This window comes from Hemibagrus wyckioides, linkage group LG10 (genome assembly GCF_019097595.1).
Source record: "Hemibagrus wyckioides isolate EC202008001 linkage group LG10, SWU_Hwy_1.0, whole genome shotgun sequence".
NCBI classification, from domain to species: domain Eukaryota; kingdom Metazoa; phylum Chordata; class Actinopteri; order Siluriformes; family Bagridae; genus Hemibagrus; species Hemibagrus wyckioides.
Window position 1 is genome coordinate 22730072 of NC_080719.1, and position 19636 is coordinate 22749707.

At 42.0% G+C, this 19636-nt stretch overlaps 1 protein-coding gene across 2 annotated transcripts in view; it reads left to right on the plus strand.

Moving 5' to 3' along the window:
* The window catches only part of LOC131360075 (protein kinase C-binding protein NELL1-like), a 226175-nt gene that overhangs the window by 70272 nt on the left and 136267 nt on the right, over positions 1–19636 (plus strand). For both annotated transcript variants that reach the window (XM_058400149.1, XM_058400150.1), the window contains exon 5: positions 16713–16809. In XM_058400149.1, the coding sequence (XP_058256132.1) occupies positions 16713–16809 (97 nt within the window). The remainder of the gene's footprint in view (positions 1–16712; positions 16810–19636) is intronic.

A 19636-nucleotide genomic window follows, 5' to 3' on the forward strand; every position in this document is an offset into this window, starting at 1 on the left:
GCTCATCAGCTGAAACTTAATCCCAGCAAAACTGAACTGCTGGTCATCCCAGGTGATTCATCCCCAGCCCAGAATCTTGCATTATCTCTGAACAACTCAATGATCTCCCTGTCAGCCACTGCACAGCCACTCTGGTTCTTTCGAGACTGGACTACTACAACTCTTTAATGGCAGGTCTTCCTCTGAATGCAATTCGTCCACTGCAAATGATCCAAAATGCAGCTGCACGGCTTGTTTTGAACCTGCCTAAGTTCTCCCACACCACCCCACTGCTGCTTTCTCTCCACTGGCTTCCGGTAGCTGCACACATCAGATTCAAAGCACTGATGCTTGCCTACAAAGCCAAGAATGGACCAACACCATCTTACCTCAAAGATCTTATTACTCCGTGCACTGCACCTCGCTCCCTCCGATCCACTAGCACTGCCCGACTGGTCCCACCATCTCTCAGGGCAAAAGGTAGGTATTCATCTAGACTCTTCTCTGTTCTGGCACTGAGGTGGTGGAATGAACTTCCCCTAGATGTCCGTACAGCAGAGTCTCTGACTATCTTCAAACGATGTCTTAAGACCTACCTTTTCCTGAAGCACTTAAACTAGCTCTTATCTTTCCCTGTTTATGTATTGTTATATGTTTTTTTTTGTTTTTTTAAAAAGTCCAATTTTAGGCTAATGGTATCCTAAGTGTGTAACCTATTGAACCAGTGTTAATGTTTTCAATGATGGAGACTTAAAGCACTTTTGAATGTCGCTCTGGATAAGAGCGTCTGCCAAATGCCAGAAATGTAAATGTAAATGTAAGTTACAGTGAAGAGTGTTACAGAGTTACAGTGAGGAGAGTGTTACAGAGTTACAGTGAGGAGAGTGTTACAGAGTTACAGTGAGGAGAGTGTTACTATGTTACAGTGAGTAGAGTGTTACAGAGTTACAGAGAGGAGAGTGTTACAGAGTTACAGAGAGGAGAGTGTTACAGAGTTACAGTGAGGAGAGTGTTACTATGTTACAGTGAGGAGAGTGTTACAGAGTTACAGTGAGGAGAGTGTTACAGAGTTACAGTGAGGAGAGTGTTACAGAGTTACAGTGAGGAGAGTGTTACTGTGTTACAGTGAGTAGAGTGTTACAGAGTTACAGAGAGGAGAGTGTTACAGAGTTACAGTGAGGAGAGTGTTACTGTGTTACAGTGAGGAGAATGTTAGAGTTCCAGTGAGGAGAGTGTTACAGAGTTACAGTGAGGAGAGCGTTACTATGTTACAGTGAGGAGAGTGTTACTGTGTTACAGTGAGTAGAGTGTTACAGAGTTACAGAGAGGAGAGTGTTACAGAGTTACAGTGAGGAGAGTGTTACAGAGTTACAGTGAGGAGAGTGTTACTATGTTACAGTGAGGAGAGTGTTACAGAGTTACAGTGAGGAGAGTGTTACTATGTTACAGAGAGGAGAGTGTTAGAGTTACAGTGAGGAGAGTGTTACTGTGTTACAGAGAGGAGAGTGTTACAGAGTTACAGTGAGGAGAGTGTTACTATGTTACAGTGAGGAGAGTGTTACTATGTTACAGTGAGGAGAGTGTTACTGTGTTACAGTGAGGAGAGTGTTACTGTGTTACAGTGAGGAGAGTGTTACTGTGTTACAGAGAGGAGAGTGTTACAGAGTTACAGAGAGGAGAGTGTTACAGAGTTACAGTGAGGAGAGTGTTACTATGTTACAGTGAGGAGAGTGTTACAGAGTTACAGTGAGGAGAGTGTTACAGAGTTACAGTGAGGAGAGTGTTACAGAGTTACAGTGAGGAGAGTGTTACAGAGTTACAGTGAGGAGAGTGTTACTATGTTACAGTGAGGAGAGTGTTACAGAGTTACAGTGAGGAGAGTGTTACTATGTTACAGAGAGGAGAGTGTTAGAGTTACAGTGAGGAGAGTGTTACTGTGTTACAGAGAGGAGAGTGTTACAGAGTTACAGTGAGGAGAGTGTTACTATGTTACAGTGAGGAGAGTGTTACTATGTTACAGTGAGGAGAGTGTTACTGTGTTACAGTGAGGAGAGTGTTACTGTGTTACAGTGAGGAGAGTGTTACTGTGTTACAGAGAGGAGAGTGTTACAGAGTTACAGAGAGGAGAGTGTTACAGAGTTACAGTGAGGAGAGTGTTACTATGTTACAGTGAGGAGAGTGTTACAGAGTTACAGTGAGGAGAGTGTTACAGAGTTACAGTGAGGAGAGTGTTACAGAGTTACAGTGAGGAGAGTGTTACAGAGTTACAGTGAGGAGAGTGTTACTATGTTACAGTGAGGAGAGTGTTACTGTGTTACAGTGAGTAGAGTGTTAGAGTTACAGTGAGGAGAATGTTACACAGTTACAGTGAGGAGAATGTTACCCAGTTACAGTGAGGAGAGTGTTACTGTGTTACAGTGAGGAGAGTGTTACAGAGTTACAGTGAGGAGAATGTTACAGAGTTACAGTGAGGAGAGTGTTACTATGTTACAGTGAGGAGAGTGTTACAGAGTTACAGTGAGGAGAGTGTTACAGAGTTACAGTGAAGAGAGTGTTACAGAGTTACAGTGAGGAGAATGTTACACAGTTACAGTGAGGAGAATGTTACAGAGTTACAGTGAGGAGAGTGTTACTGTGTTACAGTGAGGAGAGTGTTACTGTGTTACAGTGAGGAGAGTGTTACTGTGTTACAGTGAGGAGAGTATTACTGTGTTACAGTGAGGAGAGTGTTACAGAGTTACAGAGAGGAGAGTGTTACTGTGTTACAGCGAGGAGAGTGTTACAGCGAGGAGAGTGTTACTGTGTTACAGTGAAGAGAGTGTTACACAGTTACAGTGAGGAGAATGTTACAGAGTTACAGTGAGGAGAATGTTACACAGTTACAGTGAGGAGAATGTTACACAGTTACAGTGAGGAGAGTGTTACTGTGTTACAGTGAGGAGAGTGTTACTGTGTTACAGTGAGGAGAGTGTTACAGAGTTATAGTGAAGAGAATGTTACAGAGTTACAGTGAGAAGAGAGTGTTAGAGTTACGATGAGGAAAGTGCCTCAGTAAGGAGAGAGTTAAACCTTCTAACTTTAACAAAGACATGCCTCCAGCTAGAATGTGAGCTTGTTTCTGCTCGTGTTGTGCATCTGTGACAGTAAGATTCAGCATTGTGTGCAATATTTGGCATATCATTGGAATCCTGCAGCACGGACCTGACACCCACTGCCCCAGTTTAGATTAAACTGACTGAATGATGAAATTATTTGCGATTCCCTGAAAATGCGAGTGTAATCAACTTTGGATGGAAAAGGACTGTGTGTAGCAACCAAGGTTTTTTTTTTTAAGAATGGTACTGTGAGCCATAAGAAATGAGCAAGGCAAAAACAAACAGTGTTGAAGGCTGCAACGTGACAGTTTCACATGATCAGTTAGTCTACATGCGAAAGTGTGCCTGGATCCAAGCATGAGGTATTTGTGAAGTGTGTATACCAGTGTTTACTAATTCATAACCAGTACATAATTCATCAGAACTACGTTTTAATTTTTAGTCTTGATTAGGAGTGAGCTAACGATTCAGAATCTATTTTAGAATAAAATTAAAATGACAGGTACCATGAAACACTGCAAATGCCACACAAGGCACCCTGAATTGTCATGATTTCCACCAAGGTTTAGTGTGTTATGCTTTTTGAGATGCTCTTCAACTCACCACGGTTGTACTGAGAACTTATTTGAGTTACTGTAGACTTCCTGTTAGCTCACTGGATGTTTTTTTTATGTTGAAACTCTGAGCACGTCCTTCAATCTGGAAAATATTAGGTAGCACATCAGCCGAGTTTCCTTCTAAATATGAATGAAATAAAATGAAATAAAAAGCTGTACTGAATAGCAGACTATTAATTAGCAGAATATTAATAAAAAAAAATTAAACTGAGCGTTTTAATGTGGATGTAAAATGATATAAATATGCTCAGAAAAAGTGTTCAAAACTAAGTGCATCCACACCTCCAGTGCTTCATGGAGTCATTGAATGTTTTTGTGGAATCTCCAGGGCTTATGTTTGCTGTATCTGTGTGATTTGATACCATGCAGAAGAATGAGTGAGGTGCAGGTGTTCCTAGTAAAGTGGCCAGCTTGAATAGTGCTGATACATATGGAGTGGCTTTGAGGTCGTGCTTGAATTCTGTCCCCTACTCCAAGCAAAAAGATCAGATTTGTGTGATATTCCAGTGGAGGACAGTCAGGTGTGTGCTTTGAGCTGCTGTTTGCTCCGAGCTCTGTGTGGAATGAGGTGACAGGGGAAAGAGTTATTTCAGCCCTGAGAAAACCGATTAGCTCTGCCTCTTTCGTCAAGGCAAACAAATATTTATCTGGAGATTTTCTCCCCGGCTGTCAAGCTGTGGCAGGAGGACGCTGCCGTCTGATTCCCCCGAGATTTGGCCTTCGGAGAGAACGATGTGGCTAAACAATCAATACGGTGGCTTGAGCGCTTGAACCAGGTCAAAGTCAGTGAGTCGAGCTTTCACGTTTGTGCTGCTAGTGAGATTCATAAATAATAATAATAATAATAATAATAATAATAAGTGGTCTGTGCTGCTATGGTGATACGACGTGTTTGTCATAAATAAAAGCCTGAATTATTGATAAAAATCAGGATACAGAAAATCATTTCCTGTTGAAATCCGTTCGTTTTTTACCTGCAGCTCAAATTGCATGTCAAGTGCCAGTAAAAATATTTCTACTACACTGTAAAATAAAAGAAATTACCCACTTCTACACACAATTACAGCAGAATAAATGTCAGATTTAAGATCCCAGGTTTGTTTGACCTGTTCTTAGCGTTTGTGTACACCTCGCTCTGTAATTCTCCACGCTCTCGCTCCTGTGTCTTTATTCATTTCACTCCTTGCTCTGTAATTTTTCCAGGACGAGACTTTATTCCGACGTGCCACTTTGACGCGAGGGATAATAAGATATTACGACAATATAATGAAGTGTTTTACAGTAATATTGCTGTTTGCTCTTTTCAGGAAAAATACACAAGGCTGCAAAATCCTCTGAGAAAAATAGTGTGCGAATTTGTCGAATAAAAGAAAGAAGAGTCTCTTTCTGTCCTTTCAGCTACTGTATGTTAACTTCGACAGGAAAATTGGTACATCGTGGTTATGACCCTGAACTGCATTACCCATTACTTAGCTCTGGCACGTCATATGCCCATGTCACACCCATGTCACATGATCACACACCCCTGTACTGTCGTTGTTGTGCGGTTGTGCTGTTGTGCTGTTGTGTGTTCCCCAGCCTTGCACCTATCGCTTTATGGTTCTTGTCTCCCAGTTTTGCTTGTTTGAGTTTCAAGAAAATCAGCTTTAGCATCCACTTCCTCTAACGATTCGGATCAGGTGACTCTTCAATACATCCTAAATCTTTACCTGGAATGTAGGTGGATAAGCCACACATCCAGTTCCACTGATATTCCAGACTATGTATTTGACTCCACTGTACAATCTCTCAGCTGCTGAAATAAAGAGTGTTTTATTTCTAGCAGGCTACCTGAATATTTTTCAGACTTGTATTCGTGCAGTGGGGAAAAATAACGCAAGGTGTTATAAGGAACAGTCAATAAATCCTCATTATTCAGGAGACGCCTGAGAGAAACAGTTCTTTGGAAAATCATTTAGGTTCTAAAAGGCTCCCTCGTGTCTCGCTTCGCTCATCCATCACCAAGACCTCGCCGAGTTCTCGTACGTCTCTGCTGGATTCAGTAAAAAGGAGTTAACGCTCTGTCGGTTCTACACTTCTAATCTTCATACACTGGGTGCTAGGGTGCGAAGCGTGTAGTGTAAGTGCATGCAGCATTTGGGACGCAGCTCAGATTCAGCCAGTTCAGTAAAACAGCATAAAAACAAACCATACTGCTGTAATTTAACCCATTTTTACCCACACACACACACATATATGTATATATATATATGTATATATATATGTGTATATATATATATATATATATATATATATATATCTGCTTACAGGAAGTAGAATTAAAATGATTGAATGGCTGCGTGATGTTTTATCAGAACAGGCTGCATTTAAACCCGAAGCCTGCACTGAGCTTGTCGGCTTGAGGGTACTTACGGTCTCGAGTGTGTGTTATATAAAGTGATAATTCCACCACAAGTGCTGGATAAATGCTTTAAACAAAGTTTAACGTCCAAAGTGAGTAAATGTGAAAAGGCGGTTCGAAGCGTAATCGTGGAGTCCATCACCGCTTGCCCATGTTAACTGGTTCTGTAATAACTGGCTAATAATTTGTACGTTTTAATAATGATATTAATATTTCAGTGAACCAGTATTCAGTGTCTTGTTTCCTCTGCTTTCAAGCTACAGAAATGCAAGTCTGAGAGAAAGAATGAACAAATAGATTAAACTGTAAACTGCAGACTGAGAAACGATGTGAATACTGAAGCAGTGTTGATGTCAGGGACAGAAGTTTGATGCTTATTAGATTTCTGTTTATTGGAATTTGATAAACACTTGAGAACGGTGCAGCTAAGGGGAGAAGTTGGTTTAATAAACTATTCATTTGTATGTGATGTGTTTCCTGTGTCTTATATACTCCGTTCACCAGACACTTTACAAACTCGGTGTTCAGACTCTGTAAACGTTAACCATTGTTGTTGTTGTTGTTGTGTATAACTGTATAAGACAGTGTGCACAAATCCTGAGCTTGTGAACAAACTTGGTAAAGATATCATCTATTTGTCATTGTTTCAACATAAATACAGTGACACCAAAAGTACACTTCCTATGATTCTGGTCATCACAGTTACTCTGTAGGATCTTGACCGTGTGGTTAGTCTGTTAACTAGATGAAACTGAAGGTATCTGCCTTCATCCTCTAGTAGAGGTGACTCTGGGATCAGGAGTTTGAAAGAAATCCCAATGAAGAAGCAAAGCAAAGTAAGTTGTAAGAAATCTTTATGCAAAACCACTCTGTTCACCAGATTTGTGTATTTTTGTGTATCTGTCCTGTACTGTTTTGTCTCTAGCACTGTCTTTTTGTCTTTGCACTAGGTTGCACATGTTGCATTTTATATAGCTATGTAGCTCAGCTCTGTGTTGTTTTGTAGCTCTGTGTTGTTTTATGTAGCACCAGGGTCCTAGAGAAACGTTGTCTCATTTCACTGTCAGCTATATGTGGTTGAAATGACAATAAAAGCTTCTTGTATTGACTTGATTTGAGATCAGCAGAGAGAAAAACGAAGAAAGAAGAAGGGCTCGAAACAAATGAAAATAGAAAACATACAGAAAGACCACCAACAGACTGGGACTTGCTTCAGACATCAGTCAGAATTACAAGGTACAACTTCAAACTAGTTAAATCAGGATCTAGGAGAATGGAAGCAGAGGGAAAGTAATGAGGTGGAAACCATTCATCCGGCGCAGGCATAGGAAATTTGCACAGACGGATCTGATGATGTAGGAGTAGAATTCAAACCAGTGTTGTTCAAACTAAGTTTACTCTAGAACAGGGGTGTCCAGTCTTATCCGGAAATGGCCAATGTGTTTGCAGGTTTTCATTCCTACCAAGCAGAAGCCACACCTGAGTCTATGGAGAGTCAAGATCAACTGATTTAACAGGTGGAATCAGGTGTGGCTTTACATTTACATTTACATTTCTGTCATCTGGCAGACTCTCTTCTCCAGAGCGACATACAAAAGTGCTTTAAGTCTCTATCATTGAAAACATTAACACTGTTTCAATAGGTTACACAGTTAGGATACCACTGGCCTAAAATTGGATGGTGTTTATTTTTGTTTTGTTTTTGAACATAACAATATATAAACAGGGAAAGATAAGAGCTAGTTTAAGTGCTTCAGGAAAAGGTAGGTCTTAAGACGTCCTTTGAAGACAATCAGAGACTCTGCTGTACGGACATCTAGGGGAAGTTCACTCCACCACCTCAGTGCCAGAACAGAGAAGAGTCTAGATGAATATCTACCTTTTGCCCTGAGAGATGGTGGGACCAGTCAGGCAGTGCTAGTGGATAGGATGTGTGCAGCTACCGGAAGCCAGTGGAGGGAACGCAGCATTGGGGTGGTGTGGGAGAACTTAGGCAGGTTGAAAACAAGTCATGCAGCTGCATTTTGGATCATTTGCAGTGGGAGAATTGCATTCAGAGGAAGACCTGCCATTAAAGAGTTGCAGTAGTACAGTCTCGAAAAAACCAGAGACTGAACAAGCACTTGAGTAGCCTGTGTGGATAGGAATGGTCGAATCCTTCTAATGTTGTACAGAAGAAACCGACATGAGCGTGTCACATTAGCAACATGGGAGGAAAAGGACTGCTGATTGTCCATGGTTACCCCAAGGTTGCGAGCAGTGGCTGAAGGGGAGATCATTGAGTTGTTCATAGATAATGCAAGATTTTGGGCTGGGGATGAATCACCTGGGATGACCAGCAGTTCAGTTTTGCTGGGATTAAGTTTCAGCTGATGAGCTGTCATCCAAGATGAAATGTCCGCCAGACACGCTGAGATCCGAGCAGAAGTTGTGGTATCTGAGGGATGGAAGGAGAAGATAAGTTGGATGTCATCAGCATAGCAGTGGTATGAAAAGCCATGTGACGATATAACTTTGCCAAGAGTGTGGGTGTAGAGGGAGAAAAGGAGAGGACCAAGTACTGAGCCTTGTGGGACACCTGTAGAGAGTCTGCGCGGGGCAGATGTCAATCCCTTCCATGTTAACTGATATGAGCAACCCAGGTAGGAAGCAAACCATTCCCATGCTGTTCTGCAAATTCCAAGACTCCTGAAGGTGGAGAAGAGAGTCTTGTGGTTAACTGTGTCAAATGCTGCAGAAAGGTCGAGGAGGATGAGGACCGATGACAGCTTGGCTGATCTAGCAGCATGTAGTTTCTCAGTGACCGCCAAAAGGGCAGTCTCTGTGGAATGTGCTGATTTGAAGCCAGACTGGTTGGGATCATGGAGGTTATTCTTCAAGAGATAGTCAGACAGCTGATTATAAACAATCCATTCTAGAATTTTTGAAAGAAAGGAGAGAAGTGATACTGGTCTCTAATTTTTGATGTCAGAGGGATCCAAAGCAGGTTTCTTCAGTATAGGGATAACCCTTGCTTGCTTAAAGGCAGTTGGTACCTGTCCTGATGTTATGGATCCATTGATGACTGTGGTGATGAAGGGCAGGAGGTCAGGTGAGATGGTCTGGAGCATAATGGAAAGGATTGGATCCAGTGGGCAGGTGGTAGGATTGCAGGAGTGGATGATTTGCAAAACCTCTTCTGCTGCTATGGTTGAGAGATGCTTCAGTGAAGGAATAGCTGAGTCCTGGCTGTGTAATGTAGATGATCTTCTCAATCTTCTCTGTGTAAAAAGTGGCAAAATCTTCAGTGGTCAGGGAGGATGGAGCAGGTGGAGTCGGGGGGTTGAGTAGTGCAGAGAAGATGTTGTGGAGCTTTCAGGGATGTTGTGCAGAAGCTTCAAGCTTTTCCTTGTACAAGGAAGTCTTGGCAAAAGTCACGTCCAAAGAGAATCTGGGCAGGAGCGTATGATAAGAGGTGAGATCAGCATCCAGTCAAGATTTCTTCCACTTCCTCTGTGCTGTTCGTAGTTGTCTCCGATTGTTGCGAAGCACATCTGACAGCCAAGGAGCAGGACAAGAAGTCTTCCTGCATTTAGTGGATAAAGGGCAGAGAAGGTCCATGGTTGATGAGAGAGAGGAGAGAATAGTGTCTGTAGCTGAGTCTAGGGGTAAGGAGGAAAAGGAGTCATAGTCAGGAAGAGATGAAAGAGTGCAGGAAGCTACAGAGGAAGGAGAGATAGAGTGAAGGTTCCGGCGGATGAGAGAGGGATGCTGGGAGTTACGTTTGGGTAGGACAGGGAGAATGATAGTGAAGGATACCAAGTGATGATCTGAGATGTGAAGTGGGGTAGCAGTCATGTCTGTAGCTGGGGAAGGGCAGCTGTGGAGATGGAAATGTCAAATTCCAGGGCTTGTTTTTCTTTCACCGGTGTTGTTAAGCTAGTCTTCATTTATTAAAGGGACAGAAGTAGATTTTCCAGCAGGTTAACAATCCCGAGCACACTGACCTCCTTGGGAAAAGGAGAAGAGTAGCGACTCACGGGGGCCAAGCACTCAGGACTTTTCCCAAGTCTTTGAATGGCCCTCCCAGATACTTGACCAAAAGCCTTGAGGACATCTCTGGGATGCGGTGGGAAAGAAATCAGCAGCTCGTCCATGCTGTAGTGTGAAGGAATGGAAAGTTGTATCGGTGGAAACTCGCAGGAATCCTTTATTCCACAAACTGGTTGATTCCTTGCGTAGATGTTGTCAAGAAGTCTGCAAAGCCAAAGATGACAAATAAAACTGCTGAAAGTGCACTTGTGGTGTCTTTCTTTAGAATAAATGCTGCATAGATGGTGTAGTTAGATTGAAACTATGATAAGGAGGGAAAACTCTCAGATTTTCCACAACTAATAAACTGAAGGATAATTTGATGATATCTAACATTATTTTAGAAGAGCATGAAACATGCCCCAATTATCCGGTATTGGAGATGTTTTTTTGTCTACTGCTCATCATTTCCCAAGCCTGCATCTCCTTCTTCTTTTAATTGAAGTCTGTATTTTCTCAGTGGATGACGTCTTAGAAAGCAATCTTTGATATATGACCCCAGTTCCACAGGGCCAGCAGTTACAAATTGAATCCAGAGCTGTTATTAGTAGTGCTATTACACAGATTGCTCCGTGTGTCTGCTGTTGAGTGATGAGGTGAAAAGAACAAAAACACACACACGTTCTCACCGGAATTGCTAGAAATCCAGGATAAAAAAGAATAAAACGCTGCTTAGAGTAAACACACTGCGTTTTGTTTCACGTCAAAATGCACAATTTGCTGTTGCACCACGTGACGGTTTCAGCTGCTTGTGTGTTTGATTTAAGGCATAGGTCTGCCCTTACAACTGCCCCTTATACCTGCTCCTAACACCTGCCACTTACAACTGCCCCTTACACCTGCCTCTTACACCTGCTCCTTACAACTACCTCTTACCACAGCCCCTTACACCTGACCCTTACAACTGCAGCTTACACCTTCCTCTTACCCCTGTCCCTTACACCTGCCCCTTAATCCTGCCCCTTACACCTGTTTCTTACACCTGCCCCTTACACTTGTCCCCTTTTTTAAAGTTTTGTTATTGGGATTTCTTTGTTGTAGTCAGTTTCAATGTTTTCAGTTATTTTTCTATAACACCATAAACAAGTAGCATAAACCTTAATGTCATTGCACTCGTGCTAATATGTTTTGGTTTCTATAGTAACAGCGAAGCGAGTACACAGGGACTTGTACAGCAGATTCAGGACAAGACTAATAACAAACGGATTTATTGTTGTTTACACAATCAATGATTGTTTTTTTTGTTCTGAGGCATTTATTTAACATTTTTGGAAGAAGCTTTGGTTACGCTGTGTGTGTGTGTGTGTGTGTGTGTTTGTGTGTGTGTGATGAATGAGTGTTTGTCGCAGCTGTAACGTAAGTGATAACAGGAATGAACTTGTTTTCTGTAGTTTCTCAAATCACCTGTTTCTAAAACATCACATGTCCAATACACCTTCCAACTTTAGAGCTGAGAGAAACAGAGTGGAAATAAATAAAACGTTAAAACGATGTCCTGTGCTAAGTGTGAAGCACAACGCTCATGTCTCTTTTGTCTTTATTCCAACGATTCGACCCCGAGACACGACAGCAGACTCGCTTTTCTGTCTGTTTAAATCGCTCATCACCGAGGAGAAGAGAAGTCTGACGGTGCAATTATGGTGCTGTAAAAACTAAAGAGAGCACTAAATACCGACACACACTGAACACGCTAATGTGAGGAAGCGAAGGAGAAGTGTGACAAGATGAGGGAGAATTAGTCCTGGAGGAAGCAGGAAATCTTTTTTGATGGACGTTCTGTCTGGTTGCACTTTGACTTTGTGCAGAAATGAAGAAAAAATTTAAAGAACTGACGGTCTTTATGAAGGCAGTCTCTCAAACCACACGGTGTGTGTGTGTGTGTGTGTGAGAGAGAGAGAGAGAGGGAGTAAAGGGGGGGGGGGTGGGGGGGTGAGAGAGAGGGGGAGAGAGAGAGAAAGAGACAGAGAGAGAGGGGGAGAGAAAGGGGGGGTTAGAGAGTTGGAGAGAGAGAGGGGGAGAGAAAGAGACAGAAAGAGGGGGTTAGAGAGGGAGAGAGAGAAAGAGGGTGTTAGAGAGGGAGAGAGAGAGAGAGAGAGAGAGAAAGAGGGGGTTAGAGAGGGAGAGAGAGAAAGAGAGAAAGAGGGGGTTAGATAGGGAGAGAGAGAGAGAGAGAAAGAGGGGGTTAGAGAGGGAGAGAGAGAGAGAGAGAGAGAGACCTCTTTTAAAAATTGAAATCTCTTTAAAAAGTTGAAATCATTTTGCTGAAGGTTTCAGCATGAGCTAACATGTTTGTTTTTACCTTTTCTTTTCAGATAAGTGGATGATGATTCCTTTCAAAATGTAGTGAAAACCAGTTAAATAGATGCCTTGGGTGTACAGTGCATTCAGAAAGTCTTTTAAATCTGTTAAAACTATTATGTGTAATTATGTCTTCCCAGCGTTGGCAGGCAGGTCTGGGGCATTTAGTGGTGGTAAATTCTGTCTAGCCGTCATTTCCAAAAGGTGAAGCTCTGTTGCTGTTAGCTGACAGGATGAAAGAGTCCAAAAAAAAATAAGGTCAACCGAGCTGAACCGCTCTGAATATATCCTAAAGTGTTATCAAAATATATAGCATAACATCAACATGTGAACACTTTGTCCAAAAGAAATGCAGGGTACAAAAGAAACACTGCAACACTGATGGGGGAAAGAGAATTCGATCCAAGACAACAAGACTGACCATCCAGATTGACAGGCTGAGTGGGCGGAGCTTAATCTCGCTCTCCTGTCAATCACAGTGCAAACACATTGAGGGCAGACTGCATCTTATAGAGAACAAATGCACTACATGAGAAAAGCGGAATGAAGAAAGAAAAGGAATAAGAATTTATGCTCAGAATTTCATTTTTTTCTTTCCCTATCTATCTATCTCGTCTGAGCTCCAGCGATTTTTGCTAGCAAAGGACAAAAGATTCGGACACTTCATTAGCGCTATCTGACCAAAGTACTGTACAGTAAGTAGTCTGCGGTGAGGAATTTCAGGAAAGAAAGTTGCTGTATAAAGCAATAAAAGTGAACAGGGTTGAGAAAATCACATCAGGAAAAAAAAACACACATCTACACTAAACACATCACATTGAGACTGCTAGTGTGAGACTGCACACTGCTAGTTTAACCGTTTATACCAGTACACTGTCATTCCAGTGGAAATGGACTTATGGGTCTAAACAGTATAAAGAAACGAGTGATTTTTCTGGCTTTGAGTCTGATATAAAATCATTCAGGCTTTCAGTGTGTTTTAGACGTGTGTTTTTCCCTCTGTTGAATAACCTTACGCAGAATTTTACTGGTTGAAGATCAAATTTAAGCTGCTTTTTAGATCAACAAGCACTTGGAGCATCTCAGAGAGCAGAAATGGGTTTGATAGCACCATTTTCTTTTACATTTGTTTGGAAAAAAAAAACTTTTCTGTGCATATATTGGCCCTAGTAGGCTAGGGAAAAACAGGAATATTTCTAAACACTACAAATTCTAGTGTCTACTTTAGTATGAGCTTCACCACTGTGGAGGGGGACATGACAAAGATATTCGATGCTGAACATGAACACAACCGAGTAGAAGGAAATAACATTTGTTTAGCATATGGGAGAAGTGTTTAAATAGTTTTGTGTGACTAGAACCGATTTATAAGCCTCCCTGAAGATGTTCATGTGTCTTATCTGATGTCTAAAATGATTTGTCTTGTGAACTTCTCACATCTTTGTATTTTTCATATTCTTTCATTGAAACCCTCTGAGTTGATTACCTTGTACTTCCTGTAACACTGCCCTCTAAATATCTATAGTCTGACTTATTTGGCTTGTTAGGGTTACTCTGGGTCAGCGTTGTGGTGTGTTGTGAGCAGGGCTACATAGCTGGCTTCAGAATAAAGTTAGAACCTAGACATAATGGCAGGAGGAGCGTTCACGCTTCATTCTAGTCTGTTGTCCCGGTGTTGACCCACTTGTCCAGAATCCGCATTTGTCTGCCCTTTCCTGGATTACTGCAAAGCATCACTATTCGTCACGCATGCCTATACATGCACTCCAAAAAATCCTGCAGTAATAAACACACACGTAAGTGCCATTGTACAAATAAAACACATGCACTAAACTGAAGACGTATGAAAAGTAAAAATCATTCCTTTTTTTTATTATTTAGAGTAAGAAGACTTTTATGTACTTTATAGATTTTTTTCCCCCTTTTTTAGTGTTCTTGTGTATTCATTGTATTAATATGCCGTGTTTATTGTCTGTAACTGAATTGAGCTCCTAATGGCTGCACTCGCAGTTCATCAAACCTGTGGATGCCTCTAGCGTAATTGCATTAGCATGCTAATGGATATGTTTCAGTCACTTTTAAAAGGTGTCACTGTTTTGAGCATAATAATGAGGCACACATTGTAGGGAAAATCCTTTTGTCACTTTTGTCACGCTCGGGTGAATTTCTTCTGCTCTTTTTGATGTTGTGATTGCCTTTTCGGTTACTGGTCAAGGTTCAAACTATAGTTGTGCTTTGACCCTTGATGCTTTTAAAAATGCCGCTCATCTTGGCTTGGACCGAATATGTTAAATGCACTACAGAACTATTCTTTGATTTTCTCTTTCACTCTCTTTGTTGATAAAAGGCAGCGAACTTTACTTGATGCTTAGACAGTTGTGAAGTGTCCAGATTTGCAGGAAATACCTCTGTTGTTCTGTCCAGCCATCTTTAACATTTTCTGAGATTTTGCATCTTCAGATATTATCTTCTCTTGGATTGAGCAGGTGACGGGTTGAGCACTGCAACCTAGCAGTCCTGGAGACCCTTCTCAACTCAAGAGACCCCAGAGACCATAGAGCGTGTTTGATTTCAGATGATTTGTTAATCAGATCCTATTTATGGCTCCTAGATCACTAACCTTCCTGTAGAGACTGCTAGACAAGAAGAAGCCCCTGTCTACCTTAAGGGGTACATGTCCATTGTAAAGCATCACATCACCATGGATGGTTAGGGGGTAATTCACTTATCACTGCTCATATGATTGGACCAAGACACCTTCTTCCACCAGCCTCCACCTAGAACCCTCTGTAGGATCTCCTCCTCTCATCATGAGCCCATGCAGGATGCCAAACTGAAGTGGGTATCTCGGAAGACTTCCTTCTTGGTTGTGATCACCTTAGGGAAAATGACTGGAAGAACTGCATTCCTTGGTATAACATGCTTTGGTGGCTGGAGGTCTCAGGAGTCACCTCAGGGTTTCTATACAAGGCCATTTCACCTAGGTTTGTTAACCAATCGATTGACCTTACAGTACTTGCCCCATTGTTATTTAGAGAGGATTCCGGCAGTCTGGTTATCTGTCATGAAGGAATGACACTGGGAACTACCTAATGAATAGATCAGCCTACAGGTTGTCCAGATTCTTTGGCCCTATCATGACATGCCACTTGGTCATCCTCATCCTCTGTGCTGCTGCTACCTAGGGATCATTATGCAACGTTCCCATTCCAGTGGCCCTCTAAGGAGTGTTGGCTCCTCAGGACACTGTTGCATGCAGGATCCAGATGATGGTCTAAAAGGCAGTCTAAAAGGGTGAAATAGGTATATAACAGTGGCTATAACAGCCAGGTCCTTTAGAAACTATATCCACATGACAGACATGGAGGTTGTCCTGGAGAAAGGTTTGTGGACATTCTGTTATGTAATAGAATAGCATGTTTACTGTCTGTCAGTCTGTCTGTCTTGTGTATGTCTGGAACAGAGGTGTGTTTTTATCTAGCTCATGTTTCTCATGCTGTTAATGACCTGACCAAACCTAATCTGATTCCTGTGTCCTGAAAAAACAAAGTGTATGGTTTCATTTTTTCCCACAAATCTGTCCATTATCATTCCTTCCATGCCCCAGTTTTAACTTCCTAATCCAGCGAGAAGAAGAGTGTTTCTCCTTGAGAGAAGTATATGTTTCTCCTTTAGAAAGGTGGGCGTTGCCTGTAGGAGAGTGTGTTTCTGCTGTCTGGTTTTGGTGGAGGATTTATAGAAGAACTCAGTGAGCTGTAAGGCTGAGAGCTGGCAGGTGAAACATTGATTTCTGCTTTGTGCTCCATGTCTTGGTGATTTTTTTGCAGTCAGTCAGCATGAACAAGGTATTAATACCACCCCCCCACCCCTCGTCTAGTCCAGAAAGAGAGAGAGAGAGAACTTTTTCAGTTCTGAATTCTATTTCATCTGAGGGAAGGAGCGAGGGAAAAAAACTGATACGTAAACACATTCATCCTTTGCTTGGATTTATTTACACTTATTTGATCACTATTCCTGTCACATCAGGTGTGTGTGTGTGTGTGTGTGTGTGTGTGTTTCTCAGTTTGTACGAAAACGAAAATCTGCCACTCATGCAGATCAAAAGTTCCACTGAAGAGACTGATGGTTGACAGTTGCATCAGCAGTAAACAGGGAAAAGTGGTGTTTTTTTTTCTCATTTACCACATAAGCTGCAGGAAGGGAGGTTATTTTAACCGTGTGTGTGTGTGTGTGTGTGTGTTTGATTGGCAGGATATACGAGAGAGAGATAAACTCTTCTGAGATGAATTTGTCTGCAGAAAGTGGGATTTGGCTCGGACAACGCAGCCACAGACATGGACTCTTCAAGGTAAAGCTTCATATTGCACTTCCACCATTGTACACTTCCATGTGCCATCATGGAGTTACCAATGTTTGCTACCCAGAGCTTTCGAAGTTATTGATCGCTTTTGATGTCACAGGTTCTCCATGAACAAATGCATGACCAGTGTGCTCTCTGTATATCTTAACGCTGCGGGTTAGGGTAAACCTAATCAAACACCTCACAACTCTAGTTTTAGAGTAGGACCAGAGGAGTCCATCTTTCTCTTCTAATATATGGGTGGTTGTTTGAGTCGTTAGAAATGCTAAAGGTTGTTTGGAAAGGCATTGCATTGTTAACGGAAGAAGAAAATTCCACAGCAATGCAAATTAGTTACAAAACTGAAACAACCAGAACAGACAAGATGGGGATTGTTGCCTCCCAGAAGTGACAGTTCAAAATATTTCATATTGTTTCTGTGGGTATTGGAAACCAAAACACTGGAAAGGAGGTGGAACTGAATGGTTGGTGATCCTCTGTTTACATTTTAGAGCTTTCTAGTTAAAGAATGGCTAATTTAAAGGATTTAGTCTGTGTTAGCATAATGTGCTGCATTATGCTCCAGAACCAACAGTGTGGAGAGGAGGAAGTATGTGGAACACAGCTCAGAGAAAAATTAGCCACCGACAACATAGTGTAGTCCTGGGGGAAATGTATTTGTTAAACAGAGGCTGGAGGAAACAACATCAGGACAGAGTATTCCACACAGTCTCTTCTCATAAACAAATCTATGTTGACTCTCAACACTGCCTCAATGCGATTTAATGCTCAGTCTACACTACACAAAGTCTTTCAAATCTGTGTTTCTGTTTTTATTCGCATCTTGTTTCCTAGTTTTTGCATGTTGTCCTTGAATTACTGTTTGCTGATAACTTGATCTCTTGCTGGAAGAACACCAACAACATCTGTTTCAGCTAGACACCAAATTAAACATTCTCACCAGTGCTACCTTCAGTGCCTTCATCTCCCACAGAACCCTGGCTGTAAACCCTGGCTCATTTAATCTATTGTCCTGACATGTATGCAGGAGAAACTTCTCAGTGCAAGGCTTTCTGCAACAGTGTCTGAGTGCATGTCTCCGGTCAACAGAAGATTGCTTAGTTAATCAGCTTTCTCACAGGAAAAGCCTTGAAGTGGGCTACTGCAGTCAAGTATCAAAGGAAATGATTTGATCATATGACCACTTTGTTGAAAATATACCCACAAGTTTTTGATCTCATCCACAAAGGCTAGGAAACGAGCAACTCTGACGGTTGAACAACGGAGGAGAAATGTGGCTGAATATGCTGTGGAGTTCTGCAATCTTGCTGCAGGAAGAAGATGGAATGAGCCTGCACTTAAAGCCGCTTTCTACCAAGACCTCAATCAAGAAGTGCTCACTGAACTGCTATGCCATAATGACAAACTGCCTCTCGATCCCCTGATTGATCGAGCCATTTATATGGACCATCTCATCTGCAACTGCCAAGTGCTTAAAGGGATGGTGAGTTCCACACTGGAAATCGAAAACCCCATGGAGCTAGGGTAGACCTGAAAAATGGAGAAGGGAAATTCTGTGATACTACTGCTGTCATGACAATCCGTTTGAGGTACAGCGTCCTGTCCGTGAAATGACCTTGGTCCAACCCAGTCTCGCAGAGAGGATCTCCGCCTCCTCATGCACCCTCTGAGCTAAATCCATTTTGTCTCACCAATAATTCTTACTAAATATATAGATTAAACACTCAGACCTGTCCTCTGGAATAGCAAGATATTGCATGGATCATGATACAGTCATGAAGTTCAACATACCCACACAACCCCTGTAGCATCCCCGTAAGATTTGTGCCATTGACACAAAATGGAGATTGACACAAAATGGAACTTTCATGTTATGGACCAAACCCCTTTGCTCCAAGTCAGTGCCTTCTGTCATGAACATGTTTTATTCCTCATTACGGTTACTGTCAAGCACCCCACCATCACCACAGCTGATTCCCCTTGATGCACTTTCAACTATTCAACCTCAGATATCATGGAATTACAAGGAAATCATGAATTGTTTTTTCCGTTGCTATAAGCACTAATGCAGCTCTCCCACCACATATCAATCATTGTGGGCTCAAACATGTCAAAGTCAAATACAGATATCTGCTCCTGCTAGTCCCTCCACCATCTCCTTTGGGAACGGTGAAAGCATTCAACACTTTCACAATGGTCAAAGAGATTCAAAGATTCCTAGCATTTGGAAACTTCATCTGAAGTTTCATCATCAGCTTTTAGTTTCAACTTCACTCCTCTAACATACCAATTGAAGAATGGACTCAAATATTTGGCATGGAACACAGCAGCAGACAAGGCCTTCAAGAAACTCAATACTACATTCACCACTGCTCCCTTCCTGAAACATCCAGATCCACCCAAGCCCTTCATTGTAGGAGTTGATGCCTCAGAGACTGGTTAAGGAGCAGTATACTCTCATGGGTTTGGAGAGAAAGCAAAGCTCCACCCATTGGTGTTCTACTCTAAGAATTCAATTCAGTTTATGTCCACGCAGATCCATTCCCAGCAGCAGTGAGCACCACCATATGACGAAAGTCCTACCAGGGGTAGAGCATCTGGATAGATCAGGCAGGTCCGGAAAGAAGAGGTGATCACAATGGAAACTCAGAACACTGGGAACTCGGGAAACTTTTCCCCAGAAGAAGTAAAATATAATATAAGAAACTAAGAATTGCTGGCTATGAAAATTGCCCTAGAGGCTGCCAAGCATTTGATCTCTCACCCATTGGACACTGTTCTTTTCCCAATTTAATTTAATGCTCTCTTACAAACC